General features: G+C 46.2%; 1 protein-coding gene across 2 annotated transcripts in view; it reads left to right on the forward strand.

Moving 5' to 3' along the window:
- Positions 1 to 25,743, forward strand: part of atl1 (atlastin GTPase 1) — an 82,253-nt gene that overhangs the window by 24,843 nt on the left and 31,667 nt on the right. For both annotated transcript variants that reach the window (XR_010975690.1, XM_068039087.1), the window contains exon 3: positions 23,336 to 23,470. Coding sequence is in view for 1 of the 2 variants with exons in the window: in XM_068039087.1 (XP_067895188.1) it covers positions 23,336 to 23,470 (135 nt within the window). In the remaining variant the exon portion in view is untranslated. The remainder of the gene's footprint in view (positions 1 to 23,335; positions 23,471 to 25,743) is intronic.

Consider the following 25,743-nt stretch of genomic DNA (forward strand, 5'->3'; position numbering starts at 1 on the left):
CTTGCTAGCATTGACATGTTGATCCAGATTAACTATGTGAAATGATTGGCCACTGTTCATACAAATGCAGTCTTCATCTGTGCCCTCCTGACAATCTGTGTCTCTGCTGACCTGATGTACCTGCTTGGGCTTTTGTGTGTTGGCATACCTTTTGTTGTGTCTGCCATCCTATCTTGCAGACATTCTCCGTGTGTGATCTGCCACCATTCCTGTGTGCAGTATCTGAGCTCGGCCTTCTGCACTGCCTTGCCCAATGCCCTCGTATGCCACAGGCTTTGCACAGGTCCTGGTACGCTGGACAACTGTGAATTGAGTGAGTTAGGCCACATTTGCCACAAGACGTGGCAGACGTCTGAGCCTTGGTTACCTTACCAATTATTGTTGCTGCCCCCAATGCTTGTAACTGTTGGCACCCAGCCATGATGGCTTCAAATTTCCTTCCATCATTAAGTAGTGCATCCTTTCTTCTTTTCTAGCAGGTCATTTTGAAAGGCCTCTAATGTGGTAGACACGAGTACTAGCTCTATAATCCGTTCCGACAGTTCAATATCTGTCAAGTTGCAGTCTTGAGCTTGTTTTTTTTTTATTCGCTCATGGGATGATGGCATCACTGGCTCGGCCAGCATTTATTGCCCATCCCTAATTGCCCTTGAGAAGGTGGTGGTGAGCTTCCTTCTTGAACCGCTGCAGTCCTTGGGGTGTAGATACATCCACAGTGCTGATCAGAGGGGAGTTCCAGCATTTTGACCCAGCGACAGTGAAGGAACAGCGATATAGTTCCAAGTCAGGATAGTGTGTGGCTTGGAGGGGAACTTGCAGGTTGTGGTCTTCCCATGCTTCTGCTGCCTTTGTCCTTCTAGATGGTAGAGGTCGCGGCATTGGAAGGTGCTGTCTAATGAGCCTTGGTGCGTGGCTGCAGTGCATCTTGTAGATGGTACACACTGTTGCCACTGTGCATCGGTGGTGGAGGGAGTGAATGTTGAAGGTGGTGGATGGGGTACCAATCAAGCGGGCTGCTTTGTCCTGGATGGTATCAAGCTTCCTGAGTGTTGTTGGAGCTGCACCCATCCAGGCAAGTGCAGAGTATTCCATCACTCTCCTAACTTGTGCCTTGTAGATGGTGGACAGGCTTTAGGGCGTCAGGAGGTGAGTTACTCCCTGCAGAATTCCCAGCCTCTGACCTGCTCTTGTAGCTACAGTATTTATGTGGCTGGTCCAGTTCAGTTTCTGGTCAATGGTAACTCCCCAGCATGTGGACAGTGGGGGATTCAGCGATCGTAATGTCATTGAACATTAACGGGAGATGTTAGATTCTCTCTTATTTGTCTTGGTACCTTGATCAGTGGACTCATCTTGCCTTTGCCGGTGGGACGTAAGCTCAAGCCATGTACTTGGAAATTTACCTTCACCCTGAGTTGATCTTCCAGGAATGTCCATAGCTTACTAGGGTCCTTCTGATCCTCAGCTGACAATTCTAATGTGTTGATCCATTGCAGGCCGTCGTTATGCAGTGCAATCTTGGATATCACAGCTTGTCTTTCTGGTTTGCTCACTTCTTTATCCAGGAAACACAGTTCCATCTGCTGTCGAAACAGTTTAAATTCAGGTGCTATGTCCGATGTGTTCCAATTCATAGTTGGATACTTGAAAACCATTTTCTTGATGATCCTGCTTTTTCACAAATAGAAGCTTTTTCACAGGTTTTCTTTTTACCAGGCACAATTCTTTTACAGGTTCTCTGCTTTATAGGTTTTCTGACTCGCAGGTAAAGCTTTCTATTTCCTTTTTTAGACCGGTTCATTTTTGCAGGCCTGCCTCTTTTAAGAGTGAGAGACTACAGCTGTTTTTTTTTGTTTACACTGCTCATTCATTGTTTTAAACTGAGCGCACAATTTCTTTCTCTGCAGAGCTGCAGCGTGCAGTACCGGCAGCTGCCACAGCCAGCCTTTTACTTGTGGTGGACTTCCAGTGGCGCTGTTGAGCACTTCACGCTCCGTTTGACTAAGGCCCCACCCACAAAGCAAAAAAACCCCAGAAAACAAATGCAATAATGGCTACAGCTACGTCTTTTCAAATTTTTTGACCCACTGCCAGGTTAGATGAAAGCTCTGATCTCCTGGAAATTTGCCTGCTGTACTCAGAGTTTCAACACTTCCCGGATCCTGTCTGCAGTCCTCGCTCTGCACTGTTGTGGGATATTCTGCCAGCTGCAGCCTGGCAAGCAACCTGCTGATCCTTCTTCTCTCTCGATGAATTCTTCAGAAAAAAATCAAGCAATGCCACAATGTAATATTTGGTGCTCTTCAGAAAAATATATCCCAAACATTGCCATCATGTAATATTACTTGTTCCTTTGGTATGTGAACTATTGTAAGATTCACAGGAGTACAAGTAATATCAAAAGAATACGTGGGTTTTAATTATAACTGATACATACACAGTTACTACATGAGTACATCTTACTCTGTCGGGCTACACCCAAAACTCTGGTCATGTGTGATGCAACATCACTTCCTCCGGTGACCTTCACTTACTGTCTCTTAAGGTGGTCCCACAATGGTTATCATCACTGATTACCTCAGATTACAGGAGCTGTACAATCCAGGCATGTCAGGCAGAAAATTTATTTCCCTACCTCTCTGTCTCTTTGCATTTTAGGGAGTTGCATGCTTTTATCTCCTACTAAGCTATCCATGGACCTCTGGCTTTGATAGCCTAAGCGTTTCTCGAGTCCATGAGAAGCTTGTTATGAAGTATCCAACATTTTTAGCCCTTTAGTGTCCCATAGTTCAGCCTGGCTACTGACTTCATTTTGAAGACACATTTAATGAAATTTTTAGGTCACCCTGCCTATAATATTATGCAAGTTATGGTCTCTTAAACCCATTCTGGTGCTTGGCATGATAGCTTGCTGTGTGTCTACAACCACACTTTGTACATCCAAAACTAACTTAAACCTCTTTCTATTTTCTATGTGTCTTGTGATTAGGCACCTGCATTACTGCATTGGGAGTCTGCACACTTTCTGACCCATGTGATTGAGACATTGGAGACAGCTGCCAGTAGGATCTGGATTTGTTGCTGTTCTGAGCAACAGCACCATTATCTGCACCAGTTGCAACTATGCTATTGCTGGGCATTCCTCATGTTGGCATGTAGAAACAAGGTGCACAGACCATTGGAAGAGACAGTTAGAGTTAGAACTAAAACAGGATTAGGTGGGATCATTAAGTTAGGTTTGGAATGCATGTGTGTAAAAGTAAGGTTGGTGAGCTGCAGGGGCAAATAGCCATGTGGGAATCTAGCTGCTAGACTGGGCCTGTGGCAGGTGGTGAGGGAAAAACATACTTGACCGCGTCCTTACTAATCTGCCTGTCGCAGATGCATCTGTCCATGACCGTATTGATAGGAGTGACCACCGCACAGTCCTTGTGGAGACAAAGTCCCATCTTCACATTGAGGATACCCTCCATCGTGTTGTGTGGCACTACCACCGTGTTAAATGGGATAGATTTCGAACAGATCTAGCAATGCAAAACTGGGCATCCATGAGGCACTGTGGGCCATCAGCAGCAGCAGCAGAATTGTACTCGACCACAATCTGTAACCTCATGGCCCAGCATATCCGCCACTCTACCATTACAGTCAAGCCGGGGATCAACTCTGGTTCAATGAAGAGTGCAGCAGGACATGCCAGGAGCAGCACCAGGTATACCTTAAAATGAGGTGCCAACCCGGTGAAGCTACAATACAGGACAACTTGCGTGCCAAACAGCAGAGGCAGCATACAGTAGACCGAGCTAAGCGATCCCACAACCAGCGGATCAGATCTAAGCTCTGCAGTCCTGCAACATCCAGCCGTGAATGGTGGTGGACAATTAAACAATTAACTGGAGGAGGTGGCTCCACAAATATGCCCATCTTCAATGATGTGGGAGTCCAGCACATCAGTGCGAAAGATAAGGCTGAAGCATTTCCATCCATCTTCAGCCAGAAGTGTTGAGTGGATGATCCATCTCAGCCTCCTCCTGAAGGCCCCAACATCACAGATGCCAGTCTTCAACTGATTCGATTCACTTCAGGTGATATCAAGAAACGACTGAAGGTACTGAATACTGCAAAGGCTGTGGGGCCTGAAAATATTCCAGCAATAGTACTGAAGACAGAGGAGGCTCCTCCTCAGAGCCCTTTCCTATCCTGAGTGGCGTGAAACAGGGCTGTGTTCTCACACTCACACTTTTTGGGATTTTCTTCTCCCTGCTGCTTTCACATGCGTTCAAGTCCTCTGAAGAAGGAATTTTCCTCCACACAAGATCAGGGGGCAGGTTGTTCAACCTTGCCCGTCTAAGAGCGAAGTCCAAAGTACGGAAAGTCCTCATCAGGGAACTCCTCTTTGCTGACTATGCTGCTTTAACATCTCACACTGAAGAGTGCCTGCAGAGTCTCATCGACAGGTTTGCGGCTGCCTGCAATGAATTTGGCCTAACCATCAGCCTCAAGAAAACAAACATCATGGGGCAGGATGTCAGAAATGCTTCATCCATCAATATTGGCGACCACGCTCTGGAAGTGGTTCAAGAGTTCACCTACCTAGGCTCAACTATCACCAGTAACCTGTCTCTAGATGCAGAAATCAACAAGTGCATGGGAAAGGCTTGCACTGCTATGTCCAGACTGGCCAAGAGAGTGTGGAAAAATGGCGCACTGACACGGAACACAAAAGTCCGGGTGTATCAGGCCTGTGTCCTCAGTACCTTGCTCTATGGCAGCGAGGCCTGGACAACGTATGTCAGCCAAGAGCGACGTCTCAATTCATTCCATCTTCGCTGCCTCCGGAGAATACTTGGCATTAGGTGGCTGGACCGTATCTCCAACACAGAAGTCCTCGAGGCGGCCAACATCCCCAGCTTATACACACTACTGAGTCAGCGACGCTTGAGATGGCTTGGCCATGTGAGCTGCATGGAAGATGGCAGGATCCCCAAAGACACATTGTACAGCGAGCTCGCCACTGGTATCAGACCCACCGGCCGTCCATGTCTCCGCTATAAAGACGTCTGCAAACGCGACATGAAATCCTGTGACATTGATCACAAGTCGTGGGAGTCAGTTGCCAGCGTTCGCCAGAGCTGGCGGGCAGCCATAAAGACGGGGCTAAAATGTGGCGAGTCGAAGAGACTTAGTAGTTGGCAGGAAAAAAGACAGAGGCGCAAGGGGAGAGCCAACTGTGCAACAGCCCCGACTAACAAATTTCTCTGCAGCACCTGTGGAAAAGCCTGTCACTCTAGAATTGGCCTTTATAGCCACTCCAGGCGCTGCTTCACAAACCACTGACCACCTCCAGGCGCGTATCCATTGTGTCTCGAGATAAGGAGGCCCAAAAGAAAGAAGTACTGAAGACCTGTGCTCCAGAACTGCCGCACCCCTAGCCAAGCTGTTTCAGTATAGTTAAAACACTGGCATCTGCCTGGCAATGTGGAAAATTGTCTAGGTATGTTCTGTCCACAAAAAAGCAGGACAAATCCAGTCCAGCTAATTACAGCCCTGTCAGTCTACTCTCGATCATCAGAAAAGTGATGGAAGGTGTTGTCAACAGTGCTATCAAGTGGCACTTGCTTAGCAATAACCTGCTCTGCGACACTCAGTTTGGGTTCCGCCAGGGCCACTCAGCTCCTGACCTCATTCCAGCCTTGATCCAAACATGGACAAAACAGCTGAACTCCAGAGATGAGGTGAAAGTGACAGCCCTTGACATCAAGGCAGCATTCGACGGAGTACGGCATCAAGGAGCCAGAGTAAAACTGGCGTGAATGGGAATCGGGGAAAACTGTGCACTGGTAAGAGTCATACCTAGTGCAAAGGAAACTGGTTGTGATTGTTGGAGGTCAATCATCTCAGCTCCAGGACATCACTGCAGGAGTTCCTCAGGGTAGTGTTCTAGGCCCAATTATCTTCAGCTGCTTCATCAATGACCTTGTTCAGTCATAAGGTCAGAAGTGGGGATGTTCGCTGTTGGTTGCCAATGTTCAGCACCATTCATGAATCCTCAGATACTGAAGTAGTCCATGTAGAAATGCAGTAAGACCTGGACTGTATCCAGGCTTGGGCTGATAAGTGGTAAGTAACATTTGCACCACACAAGTGCCAGCAATGACCATCACCAACAAGAGAGAATCTAAACACCTCCCCTTTACATTCAATGGCATCATGATTGCTGAATCCTCCACTATCAACATCCTAGGGGTTACCATTGACCAGAAACTGAACTGGGGTAGCCATATAAATACCATGGTTACAAGAGTAGGTCAGAGGCAGAGTCAGAATAACTTACCTCCTGATACCCCAAAGTCTGTTCACCATCTAAAAGGCACAAGCCAGGAGTGCGATGGAATACCCTGCACTTGCCTAGATGGGTACAGCTCCAACAACATTCAAGAAGCTCAACACCATCCAGGACAAAGCACCCTACTTGATTGGCACCCCATCCACAAACATTCACTCCCTTCACCAACAACGTACAGTGGCAGCAGTGTGTACCATCTACAAGATGCACTGCAGAACTCACCAAGGCTCCTTAGACAGCACCTTCCAAACCCGCAACCTCTGCCACCTAGAAGGACAAGGGCAGCAGATGCATGGGAACACCACCACCTGCATGTTCTCCAAGCTACACACCATCCTGACTTGGAACTGTATCGCCATTCCTTCACTGTCACTGGGTCAAAATCCTGGAACTCCCTTCCTAACAGCACTGTGGGTGTACCTACCCCACATGGTCTGCAGCGGCTCATGGGGATGGGCAATAAATGCTGACCTAGCCAGTGAGGCACACATCCCATGAACAAATAAAAAAAAAATGTAGTGGCAATTACAGAAACCTGGCTCAAAAAGAGGGAAGATTTGATGCTTCTTATTCCTGGGTGCGTTATTCAGGAAAGAAAGAGAAGGAAAAAAGGAGAGGGGTAGCAGTTTTGATTTTTGTTGTCAGTTCTATGCATCTATAATAAAAGGAGAGAATGTTTTTGAGGGATGAAAAGAAGAAAGCAAGAGGTTACGACAGACCTTGAGCTTCAGCCAGTCCTCTGACTTCTTCATCTTCAACCTCTTCTGTGACTCCTCTCCTCCGGATGTGCAAGGCTTCCTCGTCTTTCAGGGTGAATATCAACGGGTTCTCCTTCTGTGCAGGTTCTTTTCCTTTTGTTATGGGCTGTATTCCTCTGCAAGCAGAGTAAAAGTGAGAGGCTGCATTTATCATCATAATACAGTACTACCCAAGTGCCACTTTGTAGCCCTCAGTGAGTATTTTGACACATTTATGCATCATGCAGCTACATTACTTGGAAGAATTTTACCTTGGGACTGAATCATGCAAGGATCCAAGTGAATGAGCAATTCCACAAGCTAGTGGTGCAGCATAATGAACACTTATGAACAGCTTGAATGCATTTCAAGACATTGGGAAGCGGAGGTAATTATAACTGTGAATGCATAGTACACTGAATTAATGAAAGATGGTAATGGTTTCTTCAACTTTAGCTGACCTGTTAAAGCCACTAAATTTCTTTCGATGTTGCCTGGTACAATTATGATATTTTGCTGTTAGCCACTTCCTGCCATTTTCATTGTGCAGATTGCCTGTTGGTTTTATGCCACTCTGTCCCAAACAGAGACCTCTTCTATGTTTCACGCCCCATAGACAAATTTATTTCAACACATCTGGGAAAAACATGATGTTCTTTGCACTACTGAATTCCTTTCAGGTATTGTGAACAACAAAAAGAAAAAGTTTGTTGCCTTGAAATGCCAAAACACAGGCTGCCCTTTTAAGCTGTCGTAGGACGTTAGGTACTGCGGCAACACCTGTGTTCTCATCCTGCAATGGGCATGCTGCTAATCACAGGTGTTCGCAATGCTGGGACCTTGCCCATTATGCTAGTGAAGCTGACCCAAGGATAACAATTGGAATCAAAAGGTTTCAGGTTGAGCACAAGCTTGAGGAGCTGCAGGGCCTATTCCTGCTCCTATGTTCTTCCTATACTGTCTGACTTCTGGTTGAATGTACACCCAGTCAGAAAATATGGCCTTTTGTTCTCGAAGTCACGTTGGGAATTGTTGATCCCTGATTGATTATAGAGTAAATTCTGAACAAAAAAATAGAATTGGACAGATTCCCACAGAAGCAGCACATCGTTATGTTATTACAATCCAAACTTTCATGACAACCCTATGCATCCATAATACTCAGCATACCATCATTATTTGTGCATAGCTGACATAAAGTCATAGAGTCATTACGGCATAAAAGGAGGCCGTTCAGTCCATCACGTTCATGCCGGCTCTCTTTAGAGCAATCTGGTCAATCCCTTTCTCCCCACTCTGTCATCATAGCCCTGCAAGTTTATTTCCCTCAAATACCAACCAACATCCTTTTGAAATCATTGATTGTATCCACTTCCACCACCCTCATAGGCAACGAGTTCCGGGCATTACGACACACTGTGTAAAAAGTTTTTCCTCACATCCCCACTGCATCTGTTGTACTGTCAGCTATGGGAAACAGCTTTTCTTTGTCTGCCTTATCTAAACCTGTCATAATCTTGCATACCTCTATCAAATCTCCCCTCAATCTCCTTTGATCTAAGGAGAACAACTACAGGTTCTCCAACCTAACCTTGTGGCTAAAATCCCTCATGTTTGGAACCATTCTGATAAATCTCCTCTGCACTCTCTCCAGGACCCTCCCATCCTTCCTAAAGTGTGGTGACCAGAGCTGGATGCAATACTCTAGTTGGGGCCTAACCAGAGCTTTATAAAGGTTCAGCACAACTTCCCTGCTTTTGTACTTAATACCTCTATTTATGAAGCCCAAGATCCCATATGCTTTGCTAATTATTCTCTCAATATGTCCTGCCACCTTCAAAGATCTATGCTCATGAACCCTTGGTCCTTCTGTCCCTGCACCCTCTTTAGAACTGTGCCATTAAGTCCATATTGTCTCTCCCTATCCCCTCTGCCAAAATGCATCACCTCATACTTCTCTATTAAATTTCATCGGCCACTTGTCCTCCCTATAGCCTATCTATGTCTTGTTGCAGTCGATTGGCATCATCCTCACTGTTTGCCACACCTCTAAGTTTGGCAAATTGTGAAATTTCACTCTGTATTCTAACACCCATTTGTTACCTGTTGTAATAGCATGAAATAGCTGAAGCCATAGATGTAGAAGCTGGCCTTGAGTACTCAGGGAAAGCCAATTTATCAAAAAATTGAAACATGATTCAGGATTTATTTTATGTATTCTTTCACAGGATGTGGGCATCACTGGCAAGGCCAGCATTTATTGCCCATTGCTAATTGCCCTTGAGAAAGTGGTGAGTCACCTTCTTTAACCACTGCAGACCGTGTGGTGTAGGTAGTAACATCAGTTAGAAACATTGCTAATATACATTTAAAGAATCCAAGGCGTCATTATACTTTTAGAAATATCTCGGAAATCTACCAAATTTTTTCAAGAAGGAAACTGATTGGATGCACATGAATTACTTGGAGGAAATGAACTGAAAATTACCTAATTATCCAGTGGAATTCCATTAGTGCTGTTCATAACTGATGAAGAGGTACTGCCAGTTAACTTGTATTTTCTTTTAGTAACACTCAGCTGTTTTGTCAGCTGAGTAGTGGAGGGAAGATAGACAGCAAACTATATTTTTCCATCATCCAGTTTTTTTTCCTCTCCTCTTGAAAGCACTGACTCATTGGGTGGTGCAGCACTATTTGCAAATGACCAACTTTAATTTGTCTAGACAGTGATTGCTTGCAGGCTGTTCTACAATGGGGAATGTCACAGCCAAGCCTGATCTTGTCCTCACCCAACATTCACATGTTCATTTTCTACATGAAGTCAATGGAGAGCAAGCTGAAACAAGAACCCTGATTGATTTGTCCAACTCCCCTGCCTCGAAACCTGCAAACTAAGCAAACTTGTTTTTCCAACAAGCTGCACAAGGAGCTCACTGGACCTCTCTCTCCAGCAGCACCGTCTCACCTTATCTCAAAGCTGTTCTACTCCACAGTTTCATCTCATCTTACGTCTCATCCGACGCATTAACAGAAAACTTTTTTTCTTCCTTTCAGGTGTTAAGGAACGCAAGCTCCAGCAGCTGATGGGGACTAATGCCCCTCCAGATCCTCCTTCCGCTTCACTTCCCTCTGACCCCACCCCTTCTGATCTGACCCCTTGCCATGTATTCACTATACCCTCTGACCTCCCCCTCTCTGATGCTGAGCGTTCTGTACTCAGCAAAGGTCTCGGTTTTATCCCCTTACGCCCCCACTGCAATGAATTTCGTGCTCGGCATGACGTTGAGCTCTTCTTCCGTCTCCTCCGCCTCCGGGCTCACTTCTTTGACCAGGAGTCCTCCCCCCGACCAGCAGACCCATTCACCCGCCACCAGCATTCTCCCGCCTCCAGCATTCTCCCTCGACCTGGATCCCTCCCCCTGGCCTCTTACCCGCTCTTGATCTTTTCATTGAAAACTGTCGGCGAGACATTGGTCGTCTCAATTTCTCTGCCCCCCTCACTCACTCTAACCTGTCCCCCTCTGAACTTGAGGCACTCCGTTCTCTCAGGTCTAACCCCGACATGGTCATCAAACCTGCAGACAAGGGTGGTGCTGTTGTTGTATGGCGTACCGACCTCTACCTTGCAGAAGCTCAACGCCAACTCACAGACACCTCTTCCTACCTCCCTCTGGACCATGACCCCACCACCGAACATCAAGCCACCGTCCAAAGGACTGTCACTGACCTCATCTCCTCTGGAGATCTTCCCTCTACAGCTTCCAACCTCATAGTCCCACAACCCCGGACAGCCCGCTTCTACCTCCTTCCCAAAATCCACAAACGGGACTGTCCTGGCAGACCCATTGTGTCAGCCTGCTCCTGCCCCACTGAACTTATTTCTTCCTATCTAGACTTTTTCTTTTCTCCGCTGGTCCAGTCTCTTCCCACCTACATCCGTGACTCTTCTGACGCCCTACGTCATTTTGACAATTTCCAGTTTCCTGGTCCCAACCGCCTCCTCTTCACTATGGACGTCCAATCGCTCTACACCTCCATCCCCCACCAGGATGGTTGGAGGCTCCCCGCTTCTTCCTGGAACAGAGGCCCAACCTGTCCCCATCCACCACCACCCTCCTCCGCCTGGCTGAACTTGTTCTCACATTGAACAACTTCTCCTTCAATTCCACGCACTTCCTTCAAGTAAAAGGTGTCGCTATGGGTACCCGCATGGGTCCTAGTTATGCCTGTCTTTTTGTGGGATATGTCGAGCATTCTTTGTTCCAGTTCTACTCAGGCCCCCTCCCCCAACTCTTTTTCCGGTACATTGATGACTGTATCGGTGCCGTTTCCTGCTCCCGCCCCGAACTAGAAAACTTTATCAACTTTGCTTCCAATTTCCACCCTTCTCTCACCTTTACATGGTCCATCTCTGACACTTCCCTTCCCTTCCTCGACTTCTCTGTCTCCATCTCTGGGGATAGGTTGTCTACCAACATCCATTATAAGCCCACCGACTCCCACAGCTACCTCGACTACACTTCTTCACACCCTACCTCCTGTAAGGATTCCATTCCATTCTCCCAGTTTCTCCGTCTCTGACGCATCTGCTCTGATGATGCTACCTTCCATGACGGTGCTTCTGATATGACCTCCTTTTTCCTCAACCGAGGATTTCCCCCCACTGTGGTTGACAGGGCCCTCAACCGTGTCCGACCCATTCCCCGCACCTCTACCCTCACCCCTTCCCCTCCCTCCCAGAACCGTGACAGGGTTCCCCTTGTCCTCACTTTTCATCCCATCAGCCTCCATATCCAAAGGATCATCCTCCGCCATTTTCGCCACCTCCAGCGTGATGCCACTACCAGTCACATCTTTCCCTCCCTTCCCCTGTCAGCATTCCGAAGGGATCGTTCCCTCCGCGACACCCTGGTCCACTCCTCCATTACCCCCACCACCTCGTCCCCGTCCCATGGCACCTTCCCCTGCAATCGCAGGAGGTGTAATACCTGCCCATTTACATCCTCTCTCCTCACTATCTCAGGCCCCAAACACTCCTTTCAGGTGAAGCAGCGATTTACTTGTACTTCTTTCAATGTAGTATACTGTATTCGCTGCTCACAGTGTGGTCTCCTCTACATTGGGGAGTCAGCGCAGACTGGGTGACCGCTTTGCGGAACATCTCCGCTCAGTCCGCAAGCAGGACCCTGAGCTTCCGGTTGCTTGCCATTTCAACACTTCCCCCTGCTCTCATGCTCACATCTCTGTCCTGGGATTGCTGCAGTGTTCCAGTGAACATCAACGCAAGCTCGAGGAACAGCATCTCATCTACCGATTAGGCACACTACAGCCTGCTGGACTGAACATTGAGTTCAATAATTTCAGAGCATGACAGCCCCCCATTTTACTTTCATTTTTAGTTACTTTTTCTTTTTTTCTTTTTTACATTTTTTACAATCTTTTTTTTGCATTTATTTCATTTCATCTTAGTTTGTTCAGTTTGCTTACCCACTGTTTTTTTCATGTTTGCACTTGCTGCTGTTCAATATTCAATCCGTTAACACCTAATCTGTACTAATGCTTTGTCTTTCAACACACCATTAACATATTGTTTGCCTTTGCTCCGTGACCTTTTGGTCAGCTATGTGGCCTGGTCCAATCTACACCTTCTCCTTTGTTATCTCTTGCCCCACCCCCACCTCACTTGCTTATAATCTGTGACTTTTCTAATATTTGTCAGTTCCGAAGAAGGGTCACTGACCCGAAACGTTAACTCTGCTTCTCTTTCTACAGATGCTGCCAGACCTGCTGAGTGATTCCAGCATTTCTTGTTTTTAGCACAAGGAACTCAGCCTGTCTGACGAGCCCTTTGGAAATGCTGTTTGTCAATTACTTCACATAAGGCGCTGGATTAAGAGTAAAAAAGACACAGTGATATTACATTTATATAAAGGAATGGTGATAAAACACATGATAAAAAGGAACTATTTTGTCAAATAGCGTTTGAACAAGTGATTAGAGAAGTTATGTAAAGTACTATTCACTCCTTAAATGTCCCTCAAAGAACAAAGGTTTGCTTTTGGACAACTTATAATTTTGTTTCACTGACCAAACAGTTTTATATGTTCACAGCTCATGTGCTGCAATGCCATAATTACTAAAAAAAAAGTAATTAAGCATTCAAACACCAGGATTAGCTTTACAACTATAATATTAATCCTAAACTTCTATTGGAGAGAGTAAAGGATAACATTTCAGGAAAATAATTGAGAAAATACATTACCTGAGCTTTATCGCCATTGTTCCTCTTATGCTCTTTTTAAACTTTAATTTTAATTTTCAAATTTAGCCGATATGTTCTTTGCTAAATTTGTTTCCCTACAAAAAAATGATCAAATTTGCATGCCAAAACATGGGCGAGTATAATTGTCCCCACAGTAAACTAATTTGAAGTTGCAAGGTTTTCTAGTTTCTATCTCAGGCTGGCCCAGTAGATGTATTTGTTGAAAGTAAAGAACTGTAGAACACCGTCTAACCACTATTATAATAAATGCTGTTTTTGTATGTTTGGACAGTGAGTCTTGTGATTTTAAAAAAAGACAAAGAAAGCCTTAGTTTGGTGGTCCTTATCTCTGAGAGCTATTTCTGTGGCTGACTTTGCTGTAACCTTGTCACATTCCCCACAATCTTTGCTCATATTTGGGTAAACTATACAGGTCCTTTATAGCCTGAAATATTCAAATATTGCATGTAAATGTACAGTGAGATCAAACTTTTCTGCTGTTGATTCACTACTGACACAAATATGCAAATCAGACCCCTACTCTTGTTGTATGACCCCCATTTGCAACTTTCAGGTACAAATGGGCACAACAGTGCTGTGCACACAATTTGTGGAGTAGTGGCAACAGGATTACCATCCGCTGAACTGGGGATGAGGGCTGACATGGCTGGAACTTCTGGCCAGCCAAATTTTGGTAGAGGCCAAGCTCCAGGTCTATGCCAGTGAGAGAGACAGGAGCACAGGAAGAGGAGTTGGCCATTCAGCCCATCGAGCCCCACCATTCAATTTGATTGTGGCTGATCCATATTTCAACACGATTTACCTGCCTTGGTTCCATATCCTTTCATACTCTAGCCTAACAAAAAGTCTATTCATTCAGTTTTGAAATTTGCAAAAGACCTAGCCTTTTACAACTTTTTCGTGGAACAGTGTTCCAGATTTCTACTGCCCTTTATGTGAAGTGCTTCTTAACATCACCCCTAAATAGCTGAGCTCCAATCTTAAGGTTATGCCACTTGTTCTGGATTTCCTTACCACAGGAAATAGTTTTCTCTATCTACCCTATCAAATCCTTTATTCATCTTCTTCACTCGGAGGGTGGTGATTCTTTGGAATTCTCTACAGCAGAGGGCTATGGAAGCTGAATCATTGACCATGTTCAAGACAGAAATCTATGAATATCTGGATACTAATGACATCAAGGGATGAGGGGATAGTGCAGTAAAGTGGCGTTGAGGTAGATGATCAGCCATGATCAAATTGAATGGTGGAGCAGGCTCGATGGGCAGAATGGCCTACTCCTGCTCCTATGTTAATAAAAACAAAATACTGCGGATGCTGGAAATCTGAAATAAAAACAAGAAATGCTGGAAATACTCAGCAGGTCTGGCAGCATCTGTGGAGAGAGAAACAGAGTTAATGTTTCAGGTCAGTGACCCTTCTTCAGAACTGGCAAATATTAGAAATGTGAAAGGTTATAAGCAAATAAAGTGGGGGTGGGGCAAGAGATAACAAAGGAGAAGGTGTAGATAGGACAAGGTCACAGAATAGCTGACCAGAAGGTCATGGAGCAAAGGCAAACAATATGTTAATGGTGTGTTGAAAGACTAAGCATTAGTACAGATAGGGTGTTAACGGACTGAAAACAGCCGCAAGTACAAACATGAAAAAAACAGTGGGTAAGCAAACTGAACAAACTAAGATGAAATAAAATAAAATAAACACAAAAAAACACACAAATAAATAAATAAATATATAAAAAAGAAAAAATAACTAAAAATAAAATTAAATTTGGGGGCCAGTCATGCTCTGAAATTATTGAACTCAATGTTCAGTCCGACAGGCTGTAGTGTGCCTAATTGGTAAATGAGATGCTGTTCCTCGAGCTCGCGTTGATGTTCACTGGAATACTGCAGCAATCCCAGGACAGAGATGTGAACATGAGAGCAGGATGGAGTGTTGAAATGGCAAGCAACCAGAAGCTCAGGGTCCTGCTTGCGGACCGAGTGGAGGTGTTCCGCAAAGCAGTCACCCAGTCTGCGTTGGGTCTCCCCAATGTAGAGGAGACCGCATTGTGAGCAGTGAATGCAGTGTACTACATTGAAAGAAGTACAAGTAAATCGCTGCTTCACCTGAAAGGAGTGTTTGGGGCCTGGGATAGTGAGGAGGGAAATGGTCAGGTATTACACCTCCTGCGATTGTAGGGGAAGGTGCCATGGGAAGGGGACGAGGTGGTGGGGTGTAATGGAGGAGTGGACCAGGGTGTCGCGGAGGGAACGATCCCTTCGGAATGCTGACAGGGGAAGGGAGGGGAGGATGCGTTTGGTAGTAGCATCACGCTGGAGATGGCGGAGGATGATCCTTTTTATATGGAGGCTGATGGGGTGGAAAGTAAGGACAAGGAGAACCCTGTCGCGGTTCTGGGAGGGAGTGGAAGGGCTGAGGGTAGAGGTGTGGGAAATGGGCCGGACACGGTTGAAGGCCCTCTCAACCACTGGGGGGGAATCCTCGGTTGAGGAAAAAGGAAGACATATCAGAAGCGCTGTCATGGAAGGTGGCATCATCAGCGCAGATGCGTCGGAGACGGAGAAACTGGGAGAATGGAATGGAGTCCTTACAGGAGGCAGGGTGTGAAGAAGTGTAGTCGAGGTAGCTGTGGGAGTCGGTGGGCTTATAATGGATATTAGTAGACAGCCTATCCCCAGAGATGGAGATAGAGAAGTCGAGGAAGTGTCAGAGATGGACCATGTAAAGGTGAGAGAAGGGTGGAAATTAGAAGCAAAATTGATGATGTTTTCCAGTTTGGGGTGGGAGCAGGAAACGGCACCAATACAGTCATCAGTGTACCGGAAAAGAGTTGGGGGAGGGGGCCTGAGTAGGACTGGAACAAGGAATGTTCGACATATCCCACAAAAAGACAGGCATAACTAGGACCCATAGCAACACCTTTTACTTGAAGGAAGTGCATGGAGTTGAAGGAGAGGTTGTTCAACGTGAGAACAAGTTCAGCCAGGCGGAGGAGGATGGGGACAGGTTGGGCCTCTGTTCAAGGAAGAAGCTGAGAGCCCTCAAACCCTCCTGGTGGGGGATGGAGGTGTAGAGAAATTGGACGTCCATAGTGAAGAGGAGGCCGTTGGGGCCAGGAAACTGAAAATTGTCTAAATAACATAGGGTGCCTGAAGAGTCACGGATGTAGGTGGGAAGAGACTGGACCAGGGGAGAAAAGATAGAGTTAAGATAGGAAGAAATAAGTTCAGTGGGGCAGGAGCAGGCTGCACAATGGGTTTGCTGGGACAGTCCTGTTTGTGGATTTTGAGAAGGAGGTAGAAGCGGGCTGTCTGGGGTTTTGGGACTATGAGGCTGTAGAGGGAAGATCTCCAGAGGAGATGAGGTCAGTGACAGTCCTTTGGACAGTAGCTTGATGTTCGGTGGTGGCGTCATGGTCCAGAGGGAAATAGGAAGAAGTGTCTTGAGAGTGGCGTTGAGCCTCAGCAAGGTAGAGGTTGGTACGCCATACAACAACAGCACCACCCTTGTCTGCAGGTTTGATGACCATGTCGGGGTTAGACCTGAGAGAATGGAGTGCCTCAAGTTCAGAGGGGGACAGGTTAGAGTGAGTGAGGGGGGGCAGAGAAATTGAGATGAGCAATGTCTCAATGACAGTTTTCAATGAAAAGATCAAGAGCGGGTAAGAGGCCAGGGGGAGGGGTCCAGGTAGAGGGAGAATGCTGGAGGCGGGTGAATGGGTCTACTGATCGGGGGGAGGACTCCTGGTCAAAGCAGTGAGCCCGGAAGCGGAGGCGACGGAAGAAGAGCTCAACGTCATGCCGAGCGCGAAATTCATTGCAGTGGAGGCTTAAGGGGATAAAATTGAGACCTTTGCTGAGTACAGAACATTCAGCGTCAGAGAGGGGGAGGTCAGAGGGTATAGTGAATACACGGCAAGGGGTCAGATCAGAAGGGGTGGGGTCAGAGGGAAGTGACGGGGAAGAAGAATCTGGAGGGGCATTAGTCCCCATCAGCTGCTGGAGCTTGCGTTCCTTGACACCTGAAAGGAAGAAAACAAGTTTTTTGTTAATGCGTCAGGTGAGACGAAGGATGAAATGAAACTGCGGAGTAGAACAGCTTTGAGATAAGGTGCGGCGGTGCTGCTGGAGAGGGAGGTTCAGTGTGTACATATGGCGGCGCATAGCACTGAGTGTGGATCTCAGGATGTGGCGAGAATAGCAGTCCGAGGAATGTTGTATTTCTCGGAGATACCTGTAATCATGGGTGGATTCAAAACATGATGGGTGAAACTGCAGTTGGAATCCACGTGGAATAAGTCGGAGCAGGAGGCCGTCACTGAGGAAGGAGATGTGGCTGTGAAAACGAGTTTTGGGAGGCACTTTATCAAACACCAGGAGGGAAATAGAAAGCAATGAAGGTGAACAAGGTAAAAGAGACAAACGAAAATCCCGTCGGAGAGAAGAGCAGAACCTCTTCAAGGTAAGCATTCCTGGAAGAGAAATGGCAGTGAATTAAACACTTAAAAAAAAACAAAATACTGTGGATGCTGGAAATCTGAAATAAAAGCAAGAAATGCTGGAAATACTCAGCAGGTCTGGCAGCATCTGTGGTGAGAGAAGCAGAGTTAACGTTTCAGGTCAGTGACCCTTCTTCAGAACTGGCAAATATTAGAAATGTGAAATTAGAAATGCTGCTATGTTCCTGTTTTAAACATCTCAATTATATCACTCTTAATCTTCTATACGCAAGGGAATACAAATTTAGTCAATGCAACCTCCCTTTTAACCCTGGTATCATTCTGGCAAATCAGTACTGTGCTCCCTACAAGACCAACATACCTTGCTGAGATGCAGTTCCTAGAACTGAACATAGTACTCCAGATGTGGTCTAGCCAGATCTTCATACAACTAGGCATAAATTTCCAACCCTTCGTATTCCAACCACCTTGAAATGAGGCTAACATTCCAATACCCTTTTAAATTATTTTTTGCCCCTTTCACTAGCTTTTACTGATTTCTGTAAATGGATCCCTAAATATTTCTGCTTCTCCACAATTCCTCGCTTCTCACCATTCAGAAGATGATAAGAAAATCATGGGGTTGAACATAATTGGAGGAGAGGTATTTCCAATCATCCACAATAACTCCATGGACTTCAGGATGCCCTAAAGTGCTTTGCAACCAATGAAGTACTTTTTCAACTGTAGTCACAGTCGTAATGTAGGAACTCAGCAGTCAATTTGCACATAACAAGGTCCCATGAACAGCAATGTGAAAATAACCAGATGATCTCTTTCTTTTAGTTCGTAGAGGGATAAATATTGGCCAGGACACCAGGGTAAACTCACCTTACTCTTCAAATGTTGTTATGGGATCATTTACATCTACCTGAGAGGGCAAACAGGGGCTTTGTTTAACATCTCATCTGAAAGACTGCACTTCTGACAGTGTTGCACTCACTTAGCACTGCATTAGAGTGTCAGCCTACATTATGTACTCGGGCCTCTGGAGTGGGGCTTGAACCTTCTACCTTCTGATTCAGAGGCAAGCGTGTTACCACTGAGCCAAGGATGACACCAAAGTTGGTGGGGTAGCTGCACTGCATCCCCTTTCTTTCCAGCATGAGCCATTTTGAACCCTGGACCTTATTTAAATGTTGCCGGCAAGCAGAAGTGCCAAAAAGGCTCCTGACTGGAGCTTGCTGGTTGTGGGAGGGAGGGAAATCGGCCAGCTCTGATGTTGCTCTGGCCACCAAGTCAGCTCTGGGAATGGTGAGGAAGTAGTCATGGTGGGATGGGGCTGGGAATGGGCTTGATGTGAGGGGAGGCGATGGTGCTTCAAGTGGTCAGCTTCTTCTGGCTCAACGAAACAACATTTTTTTTTTAAGTTCCCTCGGTAGTTCTGTGAGCATTATTCTGCAGTCGCTTCAAGGACTGCTCTCTAGGTTGCCCACGTTCTGGTAAAAATAGGCAGTTAAAAAGCATGATGCATGCTGTTCCCATTTGTACCTTTAAGTTGTGAATGGGTCCTACAAACAGCCTGGGACCCTAATTTACCCATTTAAGCAGCTTACCAGCCTGCTTTAGATTCATAAACCTACCTGAAAGTTGCCTCAGTTGGGCTTAGGATGATGCGATGGAGGTGTGCCACCAAATAACAAATACAGCCGCTCATTTTTCAGAGAGCTAGCAGATAAAAATCGCCCCCACTGTATTTGGGGTGCATTAAAACCAACCCCCATCTTAAATTTACCTTCACTTGCTGCCTGCCATGGGTCTTTGCACCCGTATCTAATTGCCTTATTACTTTCTGAGCTCACATGAAATCTGATATTTTTAGAACTCCATTTCATACACTTTTTCTCCTGTTTCTTTTCTGCTGAAGTTCTGTAAATAATTCACTGACAGTCTGTTTCCTTGAGACTTAGCCATAATAATAGACTTCCTTGTGACATTTCAAAACAAACTTACCATAACGAGTAAATAAAAATTCCACAAATTCATACATTAATAAAAAATTCAGAAATTGTGAAGTATTCGCAAATTGAAAATGGTACGGTAAGAAATACTGCAACAAAAATATACATAAGCCTGTTCCTCTTTAAGATGTTTTTTTAACTTGTTTGTGGGATGTGAGTGTCGCTGGCAAAGCCTGCATTTATTGCCCATCCCTTATTACCCTTGAGAAGGGGGTGGTGAGCTGCATTCTTGAACCACTGCAGTCCATGTGGTGTAGGTACACCCACAGTGCTGTTAGAAATTAAGGGAGTTCCAGGTTTTTGACCTGGTGACAGTGAAGGAATGGTGATATATTTCCAAGTCAGAATGGTGTGTGGCTTGGAGTGGAACTTGCAGGTTGTGGTGTTCCTATGTGTTTGCTGCCCTTGTTCTTCTAGGTGGTAGAGATCGTGGCTTTGGAAGGTGCTGTGGAAGGAGGCTTGGTGAGATGCTGCAGTGTATCATATATGGTACACGCTGCTGCCACTGTGTGCCAGTGGTGGGGGGAGTGAATGTTTAAGGTGGTGGATGGGGTGCCGATCAAGTGGACTACTTTGTCCTAGAAGGTGTCAAGCTTCTTGAGTGTTGTTGGAGCTGCACTTATCCAGGAAAGTGGAGAATATTCCATCACATTCCTGACTTGTGCCATGTAGATGGTGGATAGGCTTTGGGAGACAGGAGGTGAGTTACTTCCCAGAGAATTCCCAGCCTCTGATCTGCTCTTGTAGCCACAGTATTTACATGGCTGGTGCAGTTCAGTTTCTGGTCAGTGGTAACCCCAGGATGTTGATGGTGGGAGATTGAGTGATGGTAATGCTGTTAAACATCAAGGGGAGATGGTTAGATTCTCTGTTGCTTGCCATTTATCAGCCCTAGCCTGCATGTTGTCCAGTTCTTGCTGCATGTGGGCAGGGACAGCTTCAATATCTGAGGAACTGCGAATGGTACTGAAATTTTTAAAAATTTGTTCGTAGGATGTGGGTGTCGCTGGCCAGGCCAGCATTTATTGCCCATCCCTAATTGCCCTTGAGAAGGTGGTGGTGAGCTGCCTTCTTGAACTGCTGCGGTCCATGTGGCGCAGGTACACCCACAGTGCTGTTAGGAAGGGAGTTCCAGAATTTTGACCCAGCGACTGTGAAGGAACGGCGATATAGTTCCAAATCAGGATGGTGTGTGACTTGGAGGGGAGCCTGCAGGTGGTGCTGTTCCTATGCATCTGCTGCCTTTGTCCTTCTAGGTGGTAGAGGTCGTGGGTTTCAAAGGTGCTGTCTAATGAGCTTTGCTGCAGTGCATCTTGTAGATGGTACACACTGCTGGCACTGTGCGTCGGTGGTGGAGGGAGTGAATATTTGTGGATGAGGTGCCAATCAAGTGGGCTGCTTTGTCCTGGATGGTGTTGAGCTTCTTGAGTGTTGTTGGAGCTGCACCCATCCAGGCAAGTGCAGAGTATTCCATCACACTCCTGACTTCTGCCTTTTGGATGGTGGACGGGCTTTGGGGAGGCAGGAGGTGAGTTACTCCCCGCAGGATTTCTAGCCTCTGACCCGTTCCTGTAGCCATGGTATTTATATGACTACCCCAGTTCAGTTTCTGGTCAATGGTAACCCCTAGGATGTTGATAGTGGGGGATTCAGCGATCGTAATGCCAGTGAATGTTGAGGGGAGATGTTTAGATTCTCTCTTGTTGGAGATGGTCATTGCCTGGCACTTGTGTGGAACGAATGTTACTTACCACCTATCAGCCCAAGCCTGGATATTGTCCAGGTCTTGCTTCATTTCTGCACAGACTGCTTCAGTATCTGAGGAGTCGTGAATGGTGCTGAACATTGTGCAATCATCAGCGAACATCCCCACTTCTGACCTGATGATTGAAGAAAGGTCATTGATGAAGTAGCTGAAGATGATACTACCCTGAGGAACTCCTGCAATGATGTCCTGGAGCTGAGATGATTGACCTCCAACAACCACAACCATCTTCCTTTGTGCTAGGTATGACACCAACCAGCAGAGAATTTTTCCCTGATTCCCATTGACTCCAGTTTTGCTAGGGCTCCTTGATGCCATACTCAGTCAAATGCTGCCTTGATGTCAAAGGCAGTCACTCTCACCTTACCTCATGAATTCAGCTGTTTTGTTCATGTTTGAACCAAGGCTGTAATGAGGTCAGGAGCAGTTGGTCCCAGTGGAACCCAAGCTGAGCATCAGTAAGCAGGTTGTTGTTGAGTAAGTGGTGGTTGATAGCACTGTCAACAACACCTTCCATCACTTTACTGATGATCAAGAGTATTGGCTGGATTGGATTTGTTCTGCTTTTGTGGACAGGGCATACATGGGCAATTTTCCATATTGTTGGGTAGATGCCAGTATTATAGCTGTACTGGAACAGCTTGGCTAGGGGCCCAGTTAGTTCTGGAGCACAAGTCTTCAATACTGTTGTCAGGGCCCATAGCCTTTGCTGTATCCAGTGCCTTCAGCCATTACTTGGTATCATGTGGAGTGAAGCGAACTGGCTGAAGACTGGCATGTGTGATGTGCCCTCAGGAGGAGGCCGTAATGGATCATCCACTCGGCACTGATGTGCTGGACTCCCCCATCATTGAAATGGAGATGTTAGTAGAGCCGCCTCCTCTGTTTAGTTGTTTAATTGTCCACTACCATTTATGACTGGACATGGCAGGACTGCAGAGCTTAGATCTGATCCGTTGGTTGTGGGATTGCTTAGCCCTGGCTATTGCATGATGCTTCCACTGGTCAGCGTGCGAGTAGTCCTGTGTTGTAGCTTCACCAGGTTGGCACCTAATTTTTAGGTGGGTCTGGTGGTGGTCCTGGCATGCTCTCCTACACACCTGATTGAACCAGGCTTGTTTCCCTGGCTTGATGGTAATGATAGAGTGAGAGAAATGCCAGATCAAACCCATCGCACATCGAGCTTCCTTTGCCCAATCAAAGTGGACTTTGTAGAGTGCAAAATTCAGTAAATTGCATCTGGGATTCATTCAAATATTTTTTGCATATCAAACCTTACTGGGACTATGCCACAAAGGACTCAATTCTATTCTTCTACCCACCCCTCTCTTGATTCTTGTTGCTCAGAGAGAACCCACCAGTTGAAGAATGGAAAATCCTGGCAGGGATGCAGTTGCAGCACCAGAAGAGGTGGAAGGGACCTCAAAGAGGCAAATTGCCCTGAAGTTTGATCAGCTGTCCAGCTGAAGGCCTTGGCCATGACCAAGACATCAGCAACTGAGTGAGGTTGACTGGAGGAAGAGAATACCACTATAAACCACCATCCACAAAATTGCAGAGGCAGGAGGGTTTTAATTCTGTTGAGTATCTCCTTTCTATCTGAATAACATACTCTCAAAGCCAAGAGCCATTTGCATTTTGACTAGAATTGTATTTGCAATGGCAATAATCCAAAATATTGCATAGTATTTGTATGCACTTTTCATGTCAAATTTTTTGAATTGTTTATTTCTCTTCTTTAGGATCCCGATGCCTGGTTAGGTCACGATGATGAACCTTTGACTGGTTTCTCCTGGCGTGGAGGATCAGAGCGAGAAACGACTGGGATTCAGATATGGAGTGAAGTGTTTCTTGTAGACAAACCTGATGGAGAGAAGGTGCGAACAGATAAGATAAAGAATTAGATTGAATTTACAGCACAGAAGCAAACCATTCAGCCCACCTGGTCTCTGCCGGCCTTTATGCTCCACATGAGCCTGCTTCCCACCCCTCTATAGGACTGGGTAGCATGACGGCTTTAGGTAGCATGGTAATTCTCAAACTGCCTGGGGGTGTGCCTCACTGATGTAGTGATGCTTTACTTTTTTGAAAGGTTCATTTGCTGAATGAATAGCGCCATCATACAGAACTTTACATGGGTTTTTTTCCTGTATGGTGTGAAGAAGCCTAATCCAAGAGCAACTTGTTTATAGATTATGAAAATTCAACTTTATCAAGGATCTGAGTGGTGAATGGTGGAAATCAGAAATAAAAGAAAAACAGAAAGTGCTGGAAATGCCCAGCTGATCATGATCTGTAAAAGACAGGTTCATGTTTTGGCTGGGAGAGAACAAAGAACAAAGAAAATTACAGCACAGGAACAGGCCCTTCGGCTGTCCAAGCCTGCGCCGATCCAGATCCTCTATCTAAACATGTCGCCTATTTTCTAAGGGTCTGTATCTCTTTGCTTCCTGCGCATTCATGTATCTGTCTAGATACATCTTAAAAGACGCTATCGTGCCCGCGTCCGCTGGCAACGCGTTCCAGGCACCCACCACCCTCTGCGTAAAGAACTTTCCACGCATATCCCCCCTAAACTTTTCCCCTCTCACTTTGAACTCGTGACCCCTAGTAATTGAATCCCCTACTCTGGGAAAAAGCTTCTTGCTATCCACCCTGTCTATACCTCTCATGATTTTGTACACCTCAATCAGGTCCCCCCTCAACCTCCGTCTTTCTAATGAAAATAATCCTAATCTACTCAACCTCTCTTCATAGCTAGCGCCCTCCACACCAGGCAACATCCTGGTGAACCTCCTCTGCACCCTCTCCAAAGCATCCACATCCTTTTGGTAATGTGGCGACCAGAACTGCACGCAGTATTCCAAATGTGGCCGAACCAAAGTCTTATACAACTGTAACATGACCTGCCAACTCTTGTACTCAATACCCCGTCCGATGAAGGAAAGCATGCCGTATGCCTTCTTGACCACTCTATTGACCTGCGTTGCCACCTTCAGGGAACAATGGACCTGAACACCCAAATCTCTCTGTACATCAATTTTCCCCAGGACTTTTCCATTTACTGTATAGTTCACTCTTGAAGTGGATCTTCCAAAATGCATCACCTCGCATTTGCCCTGATTGAACTCCATCTGCCATTTCTCTGCCCAACTCTCCAATCTATCTATATTCTGCTGTATTCTCTGACAGTCCCCTTCACTATCTGCTACTCCACCAATCTTAGTGTCGTCTGCAAACTTGCTAATCAGACCACCTATACTTTCCTCCAAATCATTTATGTATATCACAAACAACAGTGGTCCCAGCACGGATCCCTGTGGAACACCACTGGTCACATGTCTCCATTTTGAGAAACTCCCTTCCACTGCTACTCTCTGTCTCCTGTTGCCCAGCCAGTTCTTTATCCATCTAGCTAGTACACCCTGGACCCTTCTAATTTGGAGTCTTGCCTAAACATCAGCTGTCTTTTTCACACACTGTCCATCCAGCTGTGCATTTCCAGCATTTGCTCATTTTATTTCAACCCTAAAATGTTGAGAGCAATCAGTATACGGAAAAGCAATCAGAATTCATAATCACATTGTTATTTTTGGTGTTGTTACAAAGAGTATTTAATGAATAAGTAAAGATGTAACAAAACGATTGAGTTTATATATTCACAATTAACACCATTTTTCTTTGAAAGGCACTATTTGGGTGGAATATTATGGCCCCTGGGAGACGGGATGGGAAGCTGGGAGTCCCATAAAATAGCGACAGGAGGCAAAGGCAAAGTGCCCTTAGCCCAGCTAGTGTCAGGGGTGGAGAGGGAGGGTTGATGTGGGGCACCAAAGGTGGCCTTCCTGCCCAGAGGCCAATTAATAGCCACTTAAGGGCCTCTTCCTGCTGCTGCTGCATTCACATCAGCAGGGGGGAGGTGGGGGGGTGCCTCTGCCACATATATGGAGGTCGGCCAGTAAAAGAAGCAGCTTCCCTGTGGGCTTGGGGTTGGGGGTGGGAGGCTCCTCCGTGGGCAATCTGTGGCCTATGGAGGGCCCCCGCGGCAAAGGCTGCCCCGCCGTGAACACTACTCCCACTTGTCATCAACGACCACCCTCCCCTCATCCCACCTCGCTGGGGCTTGCCGGACTGGCCCAGCAACGCTGCC

The sequence above is a fragment of the Heterodontus francisci genome, chromosome 9, assembly GCF_036365525.1.
Source record: "Heterodontus francisci isolate sHetFra1 chromosome 9, sHetFra1.hap1, whole genome shotgun sequence".
NCBI lineage: Eukaryota > Metazoa > Chordata > Chondrichthyes > Heterodontiformes > Heterodontidae > Heterodontus > Heterodontus francisci.